The sequence below is a fragment of the Giraffa tippelskirchi genome, chromosome 6 (genome assembly GCF_054371585.1).
Source record: "Giraffa tippelskirchi isolate mGirTip1 chromosome 6, T2T-mGirTip1v1.2.pri, whole genome shotgun sequence".
Taxonomy (NCBI): Eukaryota; Metazoa; Chordata; class Mammalia; order Artiodactyla; family Giraffidae; genus Giraffa; species Giraffa tippelskirchi.
This window is the reverse complement of record NC_137280.1, coordinates 134,714,958-134,733,618: the sequence shown is the minus strand read 5'-3', so window position 1 is coordinate 134,733,618 and position 18,661 is coordinate 134,714,958. Positions and strand designations below refer to the sequence as shown.

Here is an 18,661-nt window from a genome sequence, read left to right as displayed (position 1 = left end):
ACGGAGGAGCCTGGTAGGCTGCAGTCCATGGGGTCACTAAGACTGAGCGGACATGACTGAGCGACTTCACTTTCACTTTTCTCTTTCATGCACTGGAGAAGGAAATGGCAATCCACTCCAGTATTCTTGTCTGGAGAGTCCCAGGGACGGCGGAGTTTGGTGGGCTGCCGTCTATGGGGTTGCACAGAGTCGGACATGACTGAAGCGACTTAGCAGCAGCAGCAGCAGCTGTCTATTGAATTGATTTCTCTGCTCATCATTGCTCCTTAGATTCTATGCTTTCTTGATGGATCTTGACAAAGCATTTTCTTTTATAGTTATCTCAGAGATTAATGAAAACTCTCTTCCTATTTATTTCTCTGAAAGTTAACTTTTTTTTTTTTTTGCTGCGGCGCACAGCTTGCAGGATCTTAGTTCCCCTACCAGGGATTGAACCCTCACCCGACTCAGTGGAAGCACAGAGTCCTAACCACTGAACCACCAGGGAAGTCTCTGCTCTCACTTCTTGAAGGTGTTTTTCCATTATTGCTGTCAGGTGACCTTTTTTGTCTGGAGTCTCTGAAGTATCTTTGTGACTTTGGGGTTCTGCAAGTGTTCACTGCCATGGTTCCTAAGTGTGGCCTTAGTTTATCCTTCTCATGACAGGGTGAAGATTGTGTGAATTTATGTCTCTGATCAAATCCAAAGAATCTCAAGTCATTTTAAACTCCTTCTGGAACTCTTGTTAGTAATGCTGGATAATCAATCTCCCCATTAACTTTTTAATTTATTTTATATTATCATTTATTTATTTTGGCCACACTGCACAGCTGTGGGGTCTTAGTCCCCTGACCAGGGAGGGAACCTGGGCCCTCAGCAGTGACAGCGCTGAGTCCTAACACTGGACCGCCAGGGAATTCCTGTGTCCACTAACTTTTCTAGAAGGAGGGATCGTTTTGGTAAAATGTAACTCATGTACCAAAAAAGTGCATAAACAACAGATGCACAACTCAATTAAATATTTTCAGTGGATATCTGTATAACAGTCACATATATCTGGAAATAGAAATTGTCCAGCCTTCCCCAGAAGGGGCATTATGTCCCTTCACAATCACAAACCTTTCCTCCAAAGTCCTGATTTCATATTAAACACCTCCTTGCATCAGTAAACATGATTTGTGTACCTGCCTTCCTTTGCTCACCATTTTGTTTCTAAGATGCCTCCGTGTTGTATGTAACTGTAGTTCATTCATGTTCATTGCTGCCATGTCTGTTGTCAGTTGTCCCAATGTTTGGGTTATTCTCAGCCCCTTTCATTTCCATATCACTGTATGATTTCATTCATGTAAAGAACAAAAGCAGGCTAAAGTACAGAATTTATAGGAAGGGCATACTAGGCTCCCAAATTATGTGAAAGGTTAATGGCCTGCTTTTTCAGGATACAAATTTTACTTGTTGAATAAAGAAGCAAAATACAGAACAACAAATACTGTATGATCCCATTAAAAGAAAGACATGTCTTTGTACTTATGCATTTATATTACATGTACATATTTATTCAGTTAAGTCTAGAATTGTAGGAGGACCAAACAATTAGCAGTGGTTACCTCTGGTGTATGTGCGGGAATGGGGCAGAATGCAGGAAGGGGGAAGGGCTCTGTATGTGTATGGGAGGACCTCTCTGGGCTGATGCCGTCACATTTTACTACCTCATTTATTTATTTACTTTTACAATAAGCATTCCTTTTTTTTTTTTAACAACATCAGTAAGAGTCACCTCAGAAAAAAGAAGGAATGAGGTTTACTCTGGGGTGCAGCAAGCTTCTCTTCCATACCCGCTGGCTAACTTTACCCTCAGAGTACAGCAGAGCCAACCCAAGACAGTCTATATCCTCTCTTCCATGTTTCAGACAGTAACGGTTGGCTTTCGGTTCATAGAAACACAGCTTTAAATGGCAGCCCCCACATTCAAGACAGCACATCAATTGCAAGTAAATCTAAATCAGCTGTTGGCCCCTTAAGACTGGGTGGGGCATGGCTAAATTCCTCCAGAGCTAAAGGAAGATGCAGCCATTTTCTTTCTATTTCTGGAAACCAGCTAAATTTCCAGCGTGCACACCTGGGAACCAGCTAGATTCGTGGCCTTCTCTCCCCAGGAGAGGGAGTCAGGGAGGAGGCAGAGGGAGGCAGCGGGGAAGGAATAAGTCATGTCCAAAGGGAACCCTATGGTCGTTGGAGGCTCTCCTTCAGGTTTCAGCCTTACTGACCCCCAGTGACATTTCCATGAGCCTGCTTCTCAAGGTGCATTCACTGCAGGAACATCTTATCCAGCCGAGAGCAGTAGTTGCCTAAAATCTGACTGATTGCTTATTACCTGTGTGTCCATCACTGTGCTCACAAAACCCTATGCAGGGACTTGTACTCTTGTCCTCATCTGACAAGTGGAGAAACACAGGCCCAAAGGTGCTCCTTCCTTTGAGAAATGACTTGCTTGAGTTCACACGGCTGGCGGTGACACTAGAACCCACTCCATCCAGTCTGACCCCCAGCCTGCATTCTTAAGCTCTAAACTCTAAAAGCATGACACCATGACTAGGTGATTCCAGAATAAATGGGCAATGACTTGGCCACCCAGCGGAGTGATAAGAAATATTCACTGGAATTGGACAGATCCCCACTTTGGCTTTGTCCCCAGATGAGTCACTTGGCCTTCTCAGGCCTGGATAGCCACATCTGTAAAGCGGGACCATGCCTTTGTCTCAAGGTTGTACTGAAAATTAGAAATGGGCTATGTAGAACACCTGATACCAGCGCAAGCACTGAGGCACCCAATAAAAAGCAGCCACCATCAGCACATCATCATCAACACCTGCAGGGAGGCGTTCCCTTCCCTTCTCTTTGCAAGGAGCCTACATAGAGGCTGAACTATGCCTGGTGGGGACTAGAACGAGATCTAGCCGGGGTCTGCTCCAAATGGTGAGTGGAAACGGGTGGAAGGGAGTCGTCCTTGTAAGCACCCTATTCTGCAAGGGTGCTGAGGGGTGCCCCTTCCTTTGACCCCATGGCTGCCTCCCTAGTCCAGGCCTTGTTCCTTGAAGGATTCCCGGCATTCGGCCTTGCTCCTCTCCAGTCTGTGCCCCACACAGCAACCAGCGAGACCCCTCATTCTCCAGCTTAAGAACTTCTCATCTCCTTAGTGCAGCCCACCCCACTCCGCCCCTCTGAGGACTCACCGCCTCCTCTGACACTGTTGTCCTCCTTCCTCACGTGGGCACCCGTAACAATTCCACACCCTTGCACTCGCCACCCACTTGCCAGAAATACCTTCATCTCCACAACCTCCCTGTCACACCCCCTCTCTTCAGTCCTCCAAGGCCCTACTCAGATCCTCTGGGACACCTCCCCGAGTCCCCACCCCACACCCAGGGTTAGAGATCCCCCCTCTGCTTCACTGGCACATGGTTCCTCAGTTGTCAGCATGCTTTAGGGAGCATTAAGGTGACTACAAATCTGTCTTCCCTACTGTCTTTTCCTCCCTCTTTCTAGGCTAGGGCCTGGGCTTATTCCCCACACTCTCCCTGTGGCTGACACAGCAGCTAACACACAGTTGGTGCTTAGTAAACGTTAGCAGCATGAATAGATAAAGACCATCTGTGTCTCAGTAAAAGGAAAAACTAATTATCAGAGTGCTTCACAGGTAAATAGGCAGCTAGTGGGCTCCCTGTCACTGGGGGAGACTTAGCTAGAGTACAGGAGCAGGAAAGAGTGGAGGCTGGACGTGAAGTCATTGGTGGTTTGGATTCCTAAAGACATAAACCAGGGATGAGTTTTCTTAGAATCAGCTGGGAGTGCAAGTTACTAATAGAAACCCTATGCTCAGGGGATTCTGATGCTGCAGGTTTGGGCAGGTCAGAAACCTGTAGGAAAATAGCCCCAGGTGATTTTGAAGCATGCCACATTGGGAACTGCTGAACTTTGTGACTTTTGAGGCCATTTGCAGTAAGGTTTCGAGTGCGAAGGCCCTTCGTAAACTGTGAAGTGCTGGCCACAAATCTTGGCTCCAGGTGTTATTCGAATTCGGAGATGAGGGAAGTGAAGGTTCTGGGGCTACAGCTCCTCGGTCTCTGGGAGGTTGCGGACCCAGCCCTGGGCCACTCTGTTGAAGCTGGGTCTAAGGCGAAGGAGTTCCAAGCCACTGGTGAGCTCCGGGACGAAGGGGGTGCCTGCCCTCGGAAAGGTTTCCCCCACCAGGGGTCCTCCAAAGGGCACTGGGGTCCTGGGGAGAGAAGAGTGGCAGGAGAGGCAGGCTGTGTGGAAGTGGGGTGGCAGAACAGACATGGGGGTCACCGCGTGTGGCCCCCTCCCCGCCTCTCTGGGCCTCCGTTTCTCTGTTACTCAGCCAAGATTTTGTACTATTTTTAACAGATTTCTCCAGCTCTGCCCAGTCCCAAATCTGCCCCTAGTCAGGATGGCTCGTTGTTTGGAAATATTAATAAGAATGACGTTTTCAGAGTGAGAATTGGCCTGTCCTGGCAAAACTCTCGGCTCCCCTTAAATAAAGTCCAGAAAGGGGAAGAATTGGAATCTGGTTTTTCCTTCCTCTTGACATCTCCCCTTACAAAAATATATCACAAACTAGAGAGAGAAAGGAGAGTTAGAAAGAACATTCAGAATCAGAGAATACAGATTATAACCAAGACATGCCATTTCTCACCCATAATACTGGCAAGAATAAGTGATTTGGTAATGGGCCAAAGTTAGTGAATGGTGGAAAGATTCTCACTCATACACTGCTGGCTGGAGGGTAAACTGGTGCTGCTACCTTTCAGGGCAATTTGGCAGGATCCTTTAAACCTGAGAATGTGCAAATTCTGTCAACCAGCAAGTCTACCTGTAAGCATATGGCTTAGGAAGTGCATGCACATATGAACAAGGAAGCAGGTATAAGCAGTGATAAGTGACAAACCAGACACAAGCCATATGTCCACTGGCAGAGCAATGGATAAGATCAATATATTCACGGCAGAGCACTATATAACAGCTTAAAAGGAATGAACAGAGCTATAGATATTAAGAAGAGATTTCAAAAGCATAATGTTGAGTGAAAAAAGCAAGTTATAGGATGAGATTCAAAATATCAAAAAACACACATACACATGCAAACCAAGCAACACTACCTCTCCATAGGTATGTAGCTGCTTGTAGAGATGCTCTGAGGACACTCACCAGCCTGACAACAGTGTTACTTTGGGGAAGAGACCTGGGATTGGAGGATGGGGAACAAAGGGGCCCTGCCTCTATTTGTAGTTGCCTAGGGTGGCGTTTTGTTTTGTTTTTTAAGATAATACAAATACATGATTTTCAAACTATTTTTTACTTTTAAGAGAACAAAGAGCATTACTCAAGTAGTGTTTTCCCTGCAGCTTGGGACCATTCCTGAGCCAGGACCCAGGTTCCAGCCAGGACAGCGTTTCTGCATGGACCACCCCAGCTGTGGTGGCAACAGCCGGGCCCCACAGGAGCAGGCCAGGCCGCTTCCAAGTTGAGCAGACCTCAGGGTCGGGCCATGGATGCTGAGCACAGCTTGACTGCCAACACTGCTGTTCCTTCTCTCTCTACCTCAGTTGCCTCTACTGTGCCAGGAAGGGTCTGGCCTTGAGGCTCCTTAAGAACCCCCCTTCTTTTGGTGGGAACATACCCCAACCCGTCATAGCATGAGATCAGTGGGGCCATGGCCTGTCCTGGCCAGCCCGGAAGCTGCCTGCTAGCACTGATGTCTGCTGAGGGTTTTAAATAGCTAGACAGGCAGGGCTGGAGGGCCCCAGGAGAAGAGGCAGCCCAGTCCTTCCTGGCAGGAAACCTCCAATCCTCTGCCAATGGCTCGTGGTTCACACGATGACTGTTGGACCCTGTTCTTCCCATCATGGTCCTCCCATGCTCTCAGCTGTTTGAGGGCAGTCACATCCCTCCAGAGTACTCTCTTCTCAAGGCCCATCACCCCCGGCTCCTTCAACCCTTCCTTAGGGGGCCTGATCTCCAGGCCAAGCCAGGCAGCTAGTCTCCACATGTGGTCTGAGCAGGTGCCAGAAGAGCTGGGCTGTGGCCTCCTCTCTGTGGACCCTCCACTTTCTCACTTAATGCAGCCCAAGCCAGCAGAGAATTTCTCATAAATAGCAGCAGACTAAGGAAGCCAATTGCAGTTGAAATGCATCCCCCAGCCCCATGCCTTCCTCCAGTGCCAGGTTCCTGTCCTGCCTGCTGTGATTTGTTTTCAGGCCCCTAGAGTGGAACATTAAATTTATCCCTTTCAAGTTCTCCCCTGAAAATAATAACAACCTGTAAATAGTAATGATAGAAGCTACCATTTTTTGAGAGCTTCTCACTTGCCGGAAACTTTGCCTGTGGCCTCTCATGCAACCCTCACAACCATTTTATGAAGTAGGTATTAATACTATAAGAGTCTCCTTTTACAGGTGGGAATTGGAGACCCAGCAAGGTTAAGCCATTCGCCCAGGGTCACACAGCCAGGGGTAGAGATTGCATTAAGCCCTTGATGAAGCCCCACGCTCTAAACACTATGAGGCACTTATCTATCGTTCTCACCTCTGGTGTCCAGCGTTTCACTGCCACTTCCCCCAGTGGTACAACCTCAAGGTCACTTTCTAGGCCTCTTCCAGACCACTGAGGAAAGGGAAAGGCTGAACTGGCCTAGGACTGTGAGATTTGGGGCCCCCGCCCGGGAAAGGACTCACACTTCCACATCCATCAAGGCGGTGGCACACAGCAGTGATGAAGAACAAGAAACTGGACTCGGGAGTCCGACAAACCCAGATGTGGCTCACAGCCCTGCCACTGCTGTCTTGCCATGTGACTTTGGGCAGATTGTTGATAATCCTCTTCTCCAGGAGAACGGGGAAAATTGTAGCACCTGCCCCACCATTGTGAAGCAGGAGCCAACAAGATGTGTGCCACACACACCCATTCATTCCCTGTGCATTTACCGAGCACCTACTATGTGCTAAGGCGCAAGAGTTCTACTGTTTTAGCAGGAACTCAATAAATGTATACAAGGCGTTGGGGTAGAGCCTGGCATGTAGAAGGTGCTCAGGAAATGCAGCTGCTGCTGTGGTTGTGACTGGCTCCAGTGCATCCTCCTTCCAGGTCTCTCCCTGAGCAGCCCCGCCTTGTCTTACTTGTTGAAATTTCGATACTCCACCAGGCTGGGGGTGTGACTTCCGCCCTCGCCCAGGTAGTCCCGGTAGCTGATGAACTCCTGCCACGGGCAGCGGTAGCCCTTGGGGATGGCTGTGTGGTTGAACTTCTCGGGTGGGATGCCCTTCAGTGGCTCGGCATAACCTAGGGGTGGAGTATGGCATGTGGGAGGCAGGCGAGTGGGCTGCCTGGGTTCCCCTCTCCTTGGGCCCCCACACCCATTCCGTGGACATTGGGGATGGGAAGGAAGGACTAGGAAAGGGAAGTCGAGGGAGGGAGTGGAATGTGATGCCAAAGTCGCTCCAGCAAAGAGGACCCTGCCCCATTCCTGGAAACAGGGAGGATGGAGCAGGGGAATTGCAAGTTGGGGCAGAGACTCTAGTCTTGGCTCATCTCTGGCACGCTCTGTGACCTGACATGGCTGGACCTCTCTGGGCTTGTGTTGTGTCTTCAGAGAGGGGTGTGCATGTGTAAGGAGATGGACTAGATACTCTCTGGGTGCTCTTCCTGCCCCATCAGGGAACACACCCATGTTCTGGTCCTCCAGCCCTGGTCCTGGGACATGGGGAGGCCACTTACCTGGTGCCAGGGCGCTGGGGTTGTGGGTGCTCACTGGCCGGGAGGCCATGGACTCAGCATCTCCAGGGCCCCCGTGCGAGCCTGGATAGATGTGGAGCTCAGAGCGGTAGTTCTGCCCCTCATGGCTGTTGGCAACCTGGGCATAGGAGTGAAAGCTCAGAGAATCTGAGCTGCCTGGTCCCTTCCCCCGGGCTTCCCCTCCTGGGGGGGATGCTGGGGGTGGGTCTCTGTCCACACTCACCATCTCAGTTTCTGCTGTTCCAGTCACCTTCTCCTTTGCACTTCCTGCCACGACCTGTGGGGTTGGGGGGCGGGTGGCAAGTAAAGCACAGGTAGGCTCACCAGGGTTCTGCCTCCACTAAAAAAGGCAGGGGGTGAAGAGGGGCATAATCCTAGAGCCCACCTCCCAAGGATGCTGGGGCGATGAGTTCATAATGTAGAGTGCTAGAGCCTGGAACAGAGAAGTGCTCTTATATATGTTAGCAGCTATTGTTGTATTGACCCTGGACTTCTGCTAACCTCCCTGAGCCTCAGTTTCCTTCTCTGTAAAGTGGGCATGATGATAATACTATCACTCTCTGATCATTAAATGAGACAACACATGCAAACTGCTTAGCTAGCACTGTCATAAGCACATAGCAAAGGTAAATGTTTTGTCATTTTTATTTTTATGCGACATGGTGCCCTCTCATCATCTCCTGTTTCATCCAGAAATTGAGTGGAGCAGGATGGCAGGCCCCTGAGTTCATTAGAAGTGCTTGAGATTGCCTGCCACCTCTCTGAAGTCCAAGGGCAGGTCATTCATGTTTCCTTGCTGTGCTGTTGTTTATTCACTAAGTCATGTCTTGACTCTCTTGCGAGCCATGGACTGTAGCCCGCCATGTTCCTCTGTCCGTGCGATTTCTCAGGCCAAAATACTGGAGTGGGTTGCCATTTCCCTCTCCAAGGGATCTTCCTGACCCAGAGATAGAACCGTCACCTACATTGGCAGGCGGGCTCTTTACCACTGAGCCACCAGGGAAGCCCCATTCTTTAGATGACATTACCTTCTTCCAGTGGGAAGAAGAGAGAGGTGTTCTGTGTTTTCCATCTTAGATCAAGCTCAAGTCTAATCTAAATCCTGCTTGCTGCACATTTGGCCCAGAGCACCTGACTGTCCTTCGGCACTTTTCATAGGAGCCAGAGTCCCTTCACTCCACGGCTCACCCTGTCCAACCCACTTTATGTTTCATGTCTGGGGAGAGATGCCTGAAGAGCTAACTCTTCTCTAAGATCACAGAGCAGGGCAGGCGTCAGTCTGATGGCAATGCCACAGTCATCCCCTAGTTAGACTTGAGGGGCTCCTGTAGGGGCCAGACGTTCTCACTTGGCTCACTGTTTGGCTCTAGGCTAGTGACTGGCCCTCAGTTTCCCTGTGAGCACAGTAGGAGCTTACTCACAGCACGAGGGCTGGCTGCAAACTCAAAGGTGAATTTCTGCACACGGCGCTGTCTCTTCTGGAAGAGGAGGGACCCTCTGTTGTTACGCAGCGATAGCTCCTCCATCATCAAGTCCTGGGGCACGCTCAGTTTCTTGCCCAGGTCCAGCGAAGGAACTGCGGGAGAGGGCAGAGAGAGCTCTTACCGCCAAATCTTCAGGATACTCACTCTGGCTGCTGACTCTAAGCGGACCTCTTCACAGCACCGTCCGTTATGTACAAGAATGTCAGTTTCTCCCCATGCTTGCTAATACTGGGTGTCATTCTGTGGATTCTTTGTCCAGCCAATGGGCTGAGATGACTCCACTGAGTGTGATTTGCCTGTGTTTGATGCTGAAATCAAGCATCATTACAGATATTCTTTGGCCAGGTGTACTTAGTCCCTGAATCTCCTGTGCAGATCTGTGCCCATAGTGGTGGAGGTGATGAGAAATGATCAGATTCTAGATATCTTCTGAAGGAAGGCCCTTGGGGTGGGATGTGAGAGAGAGAGGAGTGGAGGTGACGGCAAGGTTTCTGGCCTGAGCCACTGGGAGGATGGAGCGGCCACTCTCTGAGATGGAAAGGCTGGAGGAGGTGTGGGGAAGACCAAGCATTCAGTTCTAGACATGTTGTCTTTTCATTTTAAAATAGCCTTTTATCATCATGTGCTGTGTGTGCATGCTGAATTGCTCAGTAATGTCCAACTCGTGGTGACTATGTGGACTGTAGCCTGCTAGGTTCCTCCGTCCATGGGATTCTCCGGGCAAGAATACTAGAGTGGGTTGCCATGCCCTCCTCCAGGGGATCTTCCCAACCCAGGGATCGAACTCACATCTCTTACGTCTCCTGCACTGGCAGGTGGGTTATTTACCATTAGCGCCACCAAAACAGCATATATGTACATTGAAGAGAGTTAGAAAATACAGACATAAGAGAAAAAGAAAAGAAGAACACCATTTTCTACCATCCAGAGATTACCACTCCTAACCCGTTAGTGTATATGCCTCTCCTATCTTCGTGAAGTGAAGTGAAAGTCACTCAGTCATGTCCGACTCTTTGTGACCCCATGAACTATACAGTCCATGGAATTCTCCAGGCCAGAATACTGGAGTGGGAAGCCTTTCCCTTCTCCAGGGGATCTTCGCAATCCAGGGATTGAACCCAGGTCTCCTGCATTGCGGGCAGATTCTTTACCAACTGAGCCACAAGGGAAGCTCCCCCGTCTTCTTAATTGACCATATTTTCATGTGACTTTTTAACCAAAATGAAATCATAGCATAGCTTCTTTGTAACTTGCTTTTATTCAAAGCTCTCTTCCTTTCCAAGTGAGTGAATTTTTGTTTTATATCAATGTAATGCCTAACCCATATTCAAACTCCCCTAATGGTCTCCAAAACTGAGAATAAGATTTGCAGAGTCTTGTAGGCATCCCAGTGGAGATGCTGAGGAGGGAGCTGGATATATGAGTCTAGTGTTTGTGGGAAAAAACTGACTTGGATGTAAAAACTGGGACAATGGGAGTATACAAGTGGTATTTGCTATCATTGTTTTTTAGTGAGGAGTGTTCTGTTGATTTCTTTTCTCATAGTTAGGACCAGTCATTGCAGCCATGTAGAAGGATTTTGGGGCTGATGACTGTCAGTAGTTTGGGGGCCTATCCATATCCTTCGTGCTTTCCCCACCAGCAAAATGCACATTTCATGCTGGCCCAACAAAGGGAGACTTTTGGAAGAGAGGAGTGTCAAAGGTGACGAGGACGCTGGTGGGAGAGGGATACGTGTGGACAGCAGAGGCAGGGTTGTTTGTCATCTCTAAAATCAGGTCCATGTGGGTTCATGTTCCAGCTCTCTAAGTGACATTCTGAGCCTGGGGGCTGGTTGAGATCACCAAGGCTATGAGGAGGCTTAAGGGATCGACAGACTGAGCCCCGGGGCCTCCACCATTTAGATCTAGAAGATGAAAAACAGCCTGAGCCTGGGGAGAAGCAGGAGGAAATCTAAAGACTGTAGTGTCCTAGAACCAACGGATAAAAGGGTTTCAGGGACAATGAACTGATCAACAGAGTCAAATGTTGCTGACATGTCGAGTCAGAGGAGGGCTGAAAATTGACCATTATATTTAGTAACACGGGGTTATTATTGGTAATCTCCACAAAAGCAGTCCCTGTGGTGTACTTGGGTGTGAAAGCCTTATTGGAAAAAGTTCAAGAGAAAAGGGACTGAGGAACAGTTTAACCACACCGTGAGGAAGCAACGAGCCAAATCTAGGATGTGGGACTTGTACAGAGCATCTGGCCCAGTTTCTTCAAAGGAGTGGATGACATGGAAAAAAAAGGAGGGGGTGACGGTGGTTTAGATTAAAGGAGATTTAAGAGACATAGCTACCAAATAAAAACAAGGGCCCTTGAAGGTACTGTGCTAAGTGAAATAAGTCAGACAAAGACAAATGCCATATGATTTCACTTATATGCAGAGTATAAACACAAACATATAAACAAAAGCCAACATGAATAATCAAACCAAGCATCAACAAACATGCAGATACAGAGAACAGAGTAGTGGTGACTAGAAGGGAATGGGGGCCAAGAGGGAGGGCGAAATGAGTAAAGGGGTCAACTGTGGTGAAAGGGAGAAACCATACTTTTGGCGGTAGCATGCTATAGTGTATGGGCGTCCCTGGTGGCTTTAGATGGTAAAGAATCTGCCTGCAATACCGGAGACCAGAGTTTGATTCCTGGGTTGGGGCGATCCCTTGGAGAAGGGAATGGCTACCCACTTCAGTATTCTTGCCTGGAGAATTCTGTGGACAGAGAAGCCTGGTGGGCTACAGCCCACAGGGTCTCAGATACTTGGACGGGACTAACACTTTCACGTTTCATGCTCTAATGTGTACAGAAGTAGAAATATAATGTTGTATACATGAAACTAGATAATGTTAGAATCCAAAGTGGCTCTTATTTAGATACCCGTGAACAAACTAGAAACTTGGAGAAAGTTGACTACAGGACGGGTTATTAGATAGCATTAAATCATTATTGCTCGTTTTGTTCAGTGTGTTAATACCTTTACATGTAAGGAAATGTGCTTTTTATTACTTTTTGATGCATTGTGAAGTGTTTGGGGGCGTGGAATGACATGTTTCTTGGGATTTGTTCTGGACTCCAGGAATAAAAGGGGGATCTTGGGGGTTTGCAGTCCCTACTTTGGTATGTGTGTGTGTGTGTAAGCTGGTTAAATAAAATGTTAAAAAGAGAGAGAGGAGGGAAGTAAAGACAGCAGCTTTGAGGAGCTGTGCTCTGAAGGACCACGGCTGGAGGCAGCTATGGAAACAAGAGGGATTTGTCTGTTTGCTTGCTTGTTTTAAAAAGGAGAATGACTGAAGGAATGTCCTAGAGCAGGAGAGAGGGCAGGGAGGGTGTCTGGCGCCCAGCTAGAAGAGTTGGCTTCAGACAGGGGCAAGGGGCGTTCATCTAGCACACTAGGAAGGAAAACCGAGAACAGGGACACGGAGGCAAACAAGCAGACAGATGTGGAGGCGGGAGCTTGCAGGAGTCTCTTTTGGCTCTTTTTCTCAGTGAAATAAGAAGCAAGGTCACTAGTTGAGAATGGAAGTGGAGGAGAAGGTACTTTAGGTTTGAGAAGAGCGGTTGCTGAAATTGGCCCAGAGAACAGGAGAGAGAGTGAATGGGTCAGGGAGCTGGTCACCAGTTAGCACCAAGGCCCATTCAAGTGCTGTTCTTCATCCCATTCAGCGGAATCCTAAATGGCCTTTTAAAACAGGAGGCTGATGGTTTTTTCATTCTTTCAGCAAATGTAGAGAAAGAAACTTCTACATATTAGAATCAGAAAGAAATCCACTATAGAGTAAGAGGGGGAAAAAAGTAAATTTCTGAAGAATTTGTATTCTAAGATCCCACTCATATGTTTAAAAAAATAAGTATATGCTTATGCATGTACTGAATCTGCAAGGAGACATGCCAAATATTAGCAGTGACTATTTATGGGCTATACAAAGGAGGAGGGTTGGAAATTGTTTGCACTGTTTTTGTTTTTTGTTTTTAACAAGACAATGCACTCTGTCTTAAACAGATGAAAGACCATTTATACCTAAATATGTAATAAAAGTCCCCTGGCATATATTCTCAAGTGCTGTTCAGATGAACTGAGCTCAATATTTAAGGACAAAAAAAAAAAAGCTATGGATGAAACCTATTTTGACTAAGCAATTCTAATTCTAGGCATTCATCCTTGGGGAGAAAAGATGAATAAATACGCCCAAAGACATACGTACAAGGATGTTTGCTGCAGTGAAGTGTCAGATTATGAAAACAGGGAATCAGTCTTACGGGGGATGCTGCCTGGACACGCTTTATCAGTGACTAACAGCTCACAGCGGCCACCTCTGCAGAGAACTGCCCCGGTGAGTAGAGGCTGCAACAGCCCCCCTGCTAAAGCTGAGATGAATTCTGTAGGGCAATTAATTTATGCTCTGGAACCCACATCCTTACTTAGCAATTTCCTCTGCCCAGTCTTGCTTTTGTCACTTCCCTTCTCCTAGGAGTGCAATCTCAGCAAGTCACTTGTTCAGGAATCCTCAGACTCTACCCTTAACCTTAGTCAAGCCTTCATGGCCTCCTTGTCGGGGGAGGGTATATAAATATATATAATATCTTATATGCTGGGGGAGTGAGGGAGGGGAGGGGTGACATAAGTCATACTAAGATGGGAAGAAGTCTGTGGTATGCTGCTAAGTGAAAAAAATTTAAGATGTGGTGTGCTGCAAAGTGAAAAAAATTTATGATGATGAACACAGTGTATAGTATTCAGCCCACGTGTATATGCGCTTATATAAATATGTTTATATATGAACAGAAGAAGGATTTACACAAATCTGTTAACAATGGTTATCTCCAGATGGTTTCATTATGAGGAGCTTTTGCTTTCAAAGTCATTCATATCTGTTTTGTCTGAATATTTTATAAAATGAATGTTTTATTTATGTAACCATGTGGTAAAGTAGCATTTTGGAGACAAAGAGATCTGGGGTCAAATCTCTGTTCTGCACCTACTGAGGGTGAGATTTCCTGGCTTTCCCGAGTCTCTGTTTTCTCATCTAAAAAATGGGTATAATTGTATCTAATTTACGGAGTTGTTGTGAAGGTTATATATATATAACAAAAAGTACAAATGCTCTTAGCACTGTATCTGAGACATAGTAAGTGCACAAGAAAAGTGTTTTATTATTTTACAATGGCTGTCTTTTGGTGATGAGCTCATGTGATTTTTTTTTCCCTTTCTATTTTTCTTTAGTTTCAAAATTGTCCTTAATTAATACTCTAACAATAATCAACAACAACAAAAAAAATGTATTTCCAGTCTGGCATAAATGATGTGCGTCAACATTGGGGGGGTCTGTAACTAATTAGACAAGAGAAAAGAAAATGCATTGCCTGGTTCTTCTATTTAGAGCCTCGATATCTCACAAAACTTACATATTTCAGCATGAAAATCATGGAATGAAAAAGAAATGAAACCAACAAAAGGAGACAAGAACACACAAAACGGATTAAAAGTATGCCTCACATATAAAGTTGTACACATGATGAAACACTTCTTAGAATACTGAAGGAGGCAAAACTGCAGCAAAGTCCTTAGGCAGGGATTTATCAGAGCTTGGTTCACTGCTGTCCTGCATGGGAACCATCCGGGTACTTGTCTAAGTGGCTAATTCTTGGCCTCCTCCCTAGGTCCCCTGGATCAGAACTCCTGGGTAGGGACATTGGGATGAGCCTCCTGACAGCCTTACCCACTTCTGTGCCCCTCTGCCTTGCTGCCAGGTTTTTCTATATTCCTTCGTTTAGATAAACAACCTGCTTCCATCTGTACCCCCCATAACCGGCCCCAGGTCAGTGGGTGCTGAGCTGGGCAACCTGGATTCTGATCGGCCCCCTGACTCCCTCGGTAACTGTGCTCTCCCTCAGTAATCTGTACTTTTAAGCAACAGCGCCATGTCACTATGATTCACAGTAAAGGGTGAGAGTTCTGACTTAGCTGAATTTGTTTTTAAAATACCTGAAACGCTCTAAAGTAGGCCAAAGAAAGACTCCAAAATTATGCCAAGAGTTCTGGAAGAGGTCTTATAAAGCTGATAAATACGTATTTTAGATGATTTAGCCATTGGCTGAATCAGCTTTTAAGTGAAATGGTTTGACTCAGATTGGGCAGCCTGCTCTTGCCCCCTGCCCCACTCTCCCCTGACCCCTTGTCTCACGCCGTGGCTGCTCAGTGAGACCCCAGTTAAATCACGGGCAATTATGTGGGAAGCTTGGACCATTGGTAGGGTTCAATCTGGGACCCTCAGAGCTCAATCTGGGAGTGAGGGAATGACTCAGGTGGGGCCGGGGCCCAGTGTATGGCACTCAACCTCAGCTCTCGTGTGCCCCAAAATCAGGGCCCGGCCCCTCCCAGTGCTTCGGGAAACTTCCCAGCCCAGGCGGCAGATTCCACAGGCTGGCCTGGAGCTTACACCTGTTTGCCCAGGCCTGGGGCCAGCAGGCTGAGTGGCTATAGCCTGGAACCAAGAAAGGATGGGATCTGAGGAATGCACAGGGGCTGGGTCAGCCTTACCTGGTTCAGTGAGGTCCCCCGTGGTAGTCATCACTGGTCCCTTCTGCTCCTTGGGGATCATCCTGTGGAGGAGACACCCCTACAGATGGGTCCAGCTGCCTTCGTTCCTCCCAGTCCTTGGTCCACCCAGCCTCAGCCTCACCCAGCTGTATCTCACCCCAGTCTCAAGCAAGGGCTGTCCAAGTGGGAAAGAGGAGGCCGAGGTCCATGGAGGGCAAGAGAGATGCTCAAGGTCATGCAGATCTGCTTCCAGGTTGCTAAGGAAGCACAGGCTCATCCAGGGTAGTTTCTGGGACATTAGAAGGGGAGGTTGGGGTGTCTGACTCTTGTTGTCCACTGACTCGGGTGAGCTCTACTCAGAGACTTAAAGAGGTTGAAGGTTGAAGTCTGGGGGAGAGGAGCGTGGCTGGTTAGGCTGGGGCTGCACTGGGGTCTGCAAGATGTACCCCTCATGTCCCCAGTATTCAGCTCTGAAGCTTGAGGGCACAGGCTGGTGCGAGGAAGCTGAAAGAACCCTCAGCCCCTTCGTAGCCCTCATCCTTCGGCTCACTTCCATGGTGCTCTTCTTCTCTCCCTCCTCCACCAGTCCCCCATTTGCATCTATGGCATGTCCCAGGAATCTTGGAGGTGATTTAAAATAAAATGAGGTTCAAAGCCTCAGAGAAGCCCTGCAGGCCCCAAGTCCAGAGTCCCTACCTTGCATTCAGGAGAGAAGGCAGAGCCCTTGAGCCGCCTGACAGCCTTACCCACTTCTGTGCCCCTCTGCTTTGCTGCCAGGTTTTTCTATATTCCTTCCTTTAGAAAAACAATCTGCCTCCATTCATTATCTCCCATCCCATACCCCGCCCCAAGTCACTGGGTGCTGAGCTTGGCAATCTGGATTCTAATCGGTCCCCCTGACTCCCTCGGTAAGTGTGAGCAAGCAGCTTTCCAGTTCCGTGCCTCTCTGTGCCACCTAAAACTGCATGCAAACATGAGCAGACATGCATGCCTTTGGGGTGAGGCCCATGAGCTGGTAAAGCATGCTCCACTGTGACCACTTAGGATTCCACATTTCCTAGATCTGTTTCTTGACAAACACTCTCCTTATAGAAATTCACAGACATCAGGAAGGACCCCTCATTTTACAGACAGGGATCCTTTTCCCTCTGTTGCTGAAAGATCTTGAAGTCCGTGCAGAGTCCTAACCTACCCTCCAGCTGGAATCCTAGCCACCCCTCCCCATTTAACCCAGAGCTTAGGCTCCCTCCCTTCCCAACTCAGGATCCAGGCTTCCACGAGGCCCCACATTCTTGGCCCTTCTGCAGGGTCCTTGCTCTGCTGTGGGGGGAAGGGGCTCTGAAATTACTCCTCTCCACCGCCTACTCCCCACAGCCCTCAAGCTCCCCTTGGATCCTGGTACCTGAGAGATGGAACCACAGTGGGCAGGATGGGGTGTCAGACCCTCAGATTAACACCTCTGTCGGGAAGCTGAAAGTCAAGTGGTCAGTGTCCGTGCAGGCAGTCGGCGAGCTGGGTGTGCCTTGCAGCCAGCTCTGGCCTCAGCTGACGAGAGTCGCCCCTGCCTTGTCGTGGCTCACAGCCTTATTTCGGGCTGCAATAGGATCCAGGGACAGATGCTAAAAGCACCAGGCCCCAGAGAAGACAGGTGCCCCGGCAGCAAGCCCTTGCACACAGAAGGCCTTGCATGCACATGTACAATACACATGCACATACACACGCACACACCGAAGTCACCTGAAAATGCCGAGATGAGTCACCGGTCCCCTGAGCTTGCTAATGATATCCTTGGTGCCTAGAGTGGGGCCTGGTAGGAACTTGGTAGATATTTGTTGAACGAGTGATGGAATGGGTGGGTAGGTGAATGAATGAATTATCCCCCAATGTCTTTGCTTGACTTGTTCTTTCCTTTCTTCCTTCTGCTTCCTTCTTCCCTTCTTCTCTCCCTCCCTCTACCTTCTCACAGGCTCTGAGCTTCTCTCTATGGACTGAAAATAAATAAGGCAGGGCTCTGTCCTCAAGGAGCTCAGCCAGGCCTGTGTCAGCCCCGTAAACAGCCTCTGCAGCGCATCATGGGAAATGCTCCGGGAGGGCCCCAGGGGAGGGTGCCACAGGCTCAGCCTGGGGGTGGGGAAGGCCTCCCAGAGGAGGAGATATTTGAGCTGGGCCTTGAGGCATGAGTGGGAGTTCATGGAGCAGAGAGGGGCACGGGTAATTGCAGGCCGAGGCTGCGTCACGTATAAGGATATTAGGGGCCAGCTAGGACTGGGGGCTGGGGTGGTGCTGAGAGATGAGGCCAGACAGGTGGGCTGGATCACAGCAAGCTTTTCAAAAGCAAAGTTTTATAAAGGGCTGTTGGAGTTTAAAGCAGTGGAATGGAGCAGTCGGATGGCATTTTCCAAAGATATCTCTGCTGCCCTGCGGAAAGTGGGTTGGCGGGAGCGAGACTGGAGGCAGGAGGATTTCACTGTGGTCAAGTGAGAGCCAGTGGGTGGCTGGACCGGGGCGGTGACAGAGGGCATGGAGAGGAGGAGAGGGGCTTGAAGGGTTTGGGGAATTACCAGGTCCTGGTGAGAGACTGGCTGCAGGAAATGAGGAAAGAGCCACTCCCATTTCTGGCTTGAGTCATTCAAGGAAAACAATGGTGTGTGTGGGGGGGCAGATCCTTAGTTCAGTTTGGAATGAAATTGGTTTGAGGTGTCTGGGCACAGGATCACCAGTAGGCAGGGGGACACTGTGCTCAGGAGAGGTTTCTGCTGAAGATAAAGATTGTGTCAGAGGTGCATTAATCACTGCCAGGGAAAGG

At 48.5% G+C, this 18,661-nt stretch overlaps 1 protein-coding gene across 11 annotated transcripts; it reads right to left on the bottom strand.

Annotated features, from left to right (window-relative positions):
• Positions 1-1,513: 1,513 nt before the first annotated feature.
• Positions 1,514-17,905, bottom strand: MYOZ3 (myozenin 3). Of its 11 annotated transcripts, none has more exons than XM_081495839.1 (8): positions 17,593-17,905; positions 16,013-16,144; positions 15,856-15,917; positions 9,210-9,364; positions 8,012-8,065; positions 7,771-7,906; positions 7,173-7,335; positions 1,514-4,255 (listed from the first exon to the last, which is right to left on the bottom strand). In XM_081495839.1, the coding sequence occupies exons 2-8, from the start codon at positions 16,090-16,092 to the stop codon at positions 4,087-4,089; spliced, it is 819 nt and encodes a 272-aa protein (XP_081351965.1). In that variant the 5' UTR covers positions 16,093-16,144; positions 17,593-17,905; the 3' UTR covers positions 1,514-4,086. The 11 variants fall into 11 exon arrangements, with proteins under 11 accessions (XP_081351965.1, XP_081351964.1, XP_081351966.1 ...); XM_081495838.1 differs by having other exon boundaries at positions 16,013-16,242; positions 17,593-17,883; XM_081495840.1 differs by lacking the exon at positions 17,593-17,905 and adding an exon at positions 17,258-17,446.
• Between the last annotated feature and the right edge of the window lie 756 nt (positions 17,906-18,661).

What these genes read in the sequence shown, in the direction of transcription:
- MYOZ3 (XM_081495837.1), bottom strand. Translation starts at nt 16,092, where the DNA reads ATGACCTTGAGCATCTCTCTTGCCCTCCATGGACCTCGGCCTCCTCTT. An exon ending in AGCCCTTGCTTGAGACTGGG is followed by an intron (nt 15,918 to 16,012) that starts GTGAGATACAGC and finishes TCTCCTCCACAG; the next exon opens with GATGATCCCCAAGGAGCAGA. An exon ending in CAGAAACTGAGATGGTGAGT is followed by an intron (nt 7,907 to 8,005) that starts GTGGACAGAGAC and finishes TCCTATGCCCAG; the next exon opens with GTTGCCAACAGCCATGAGGG.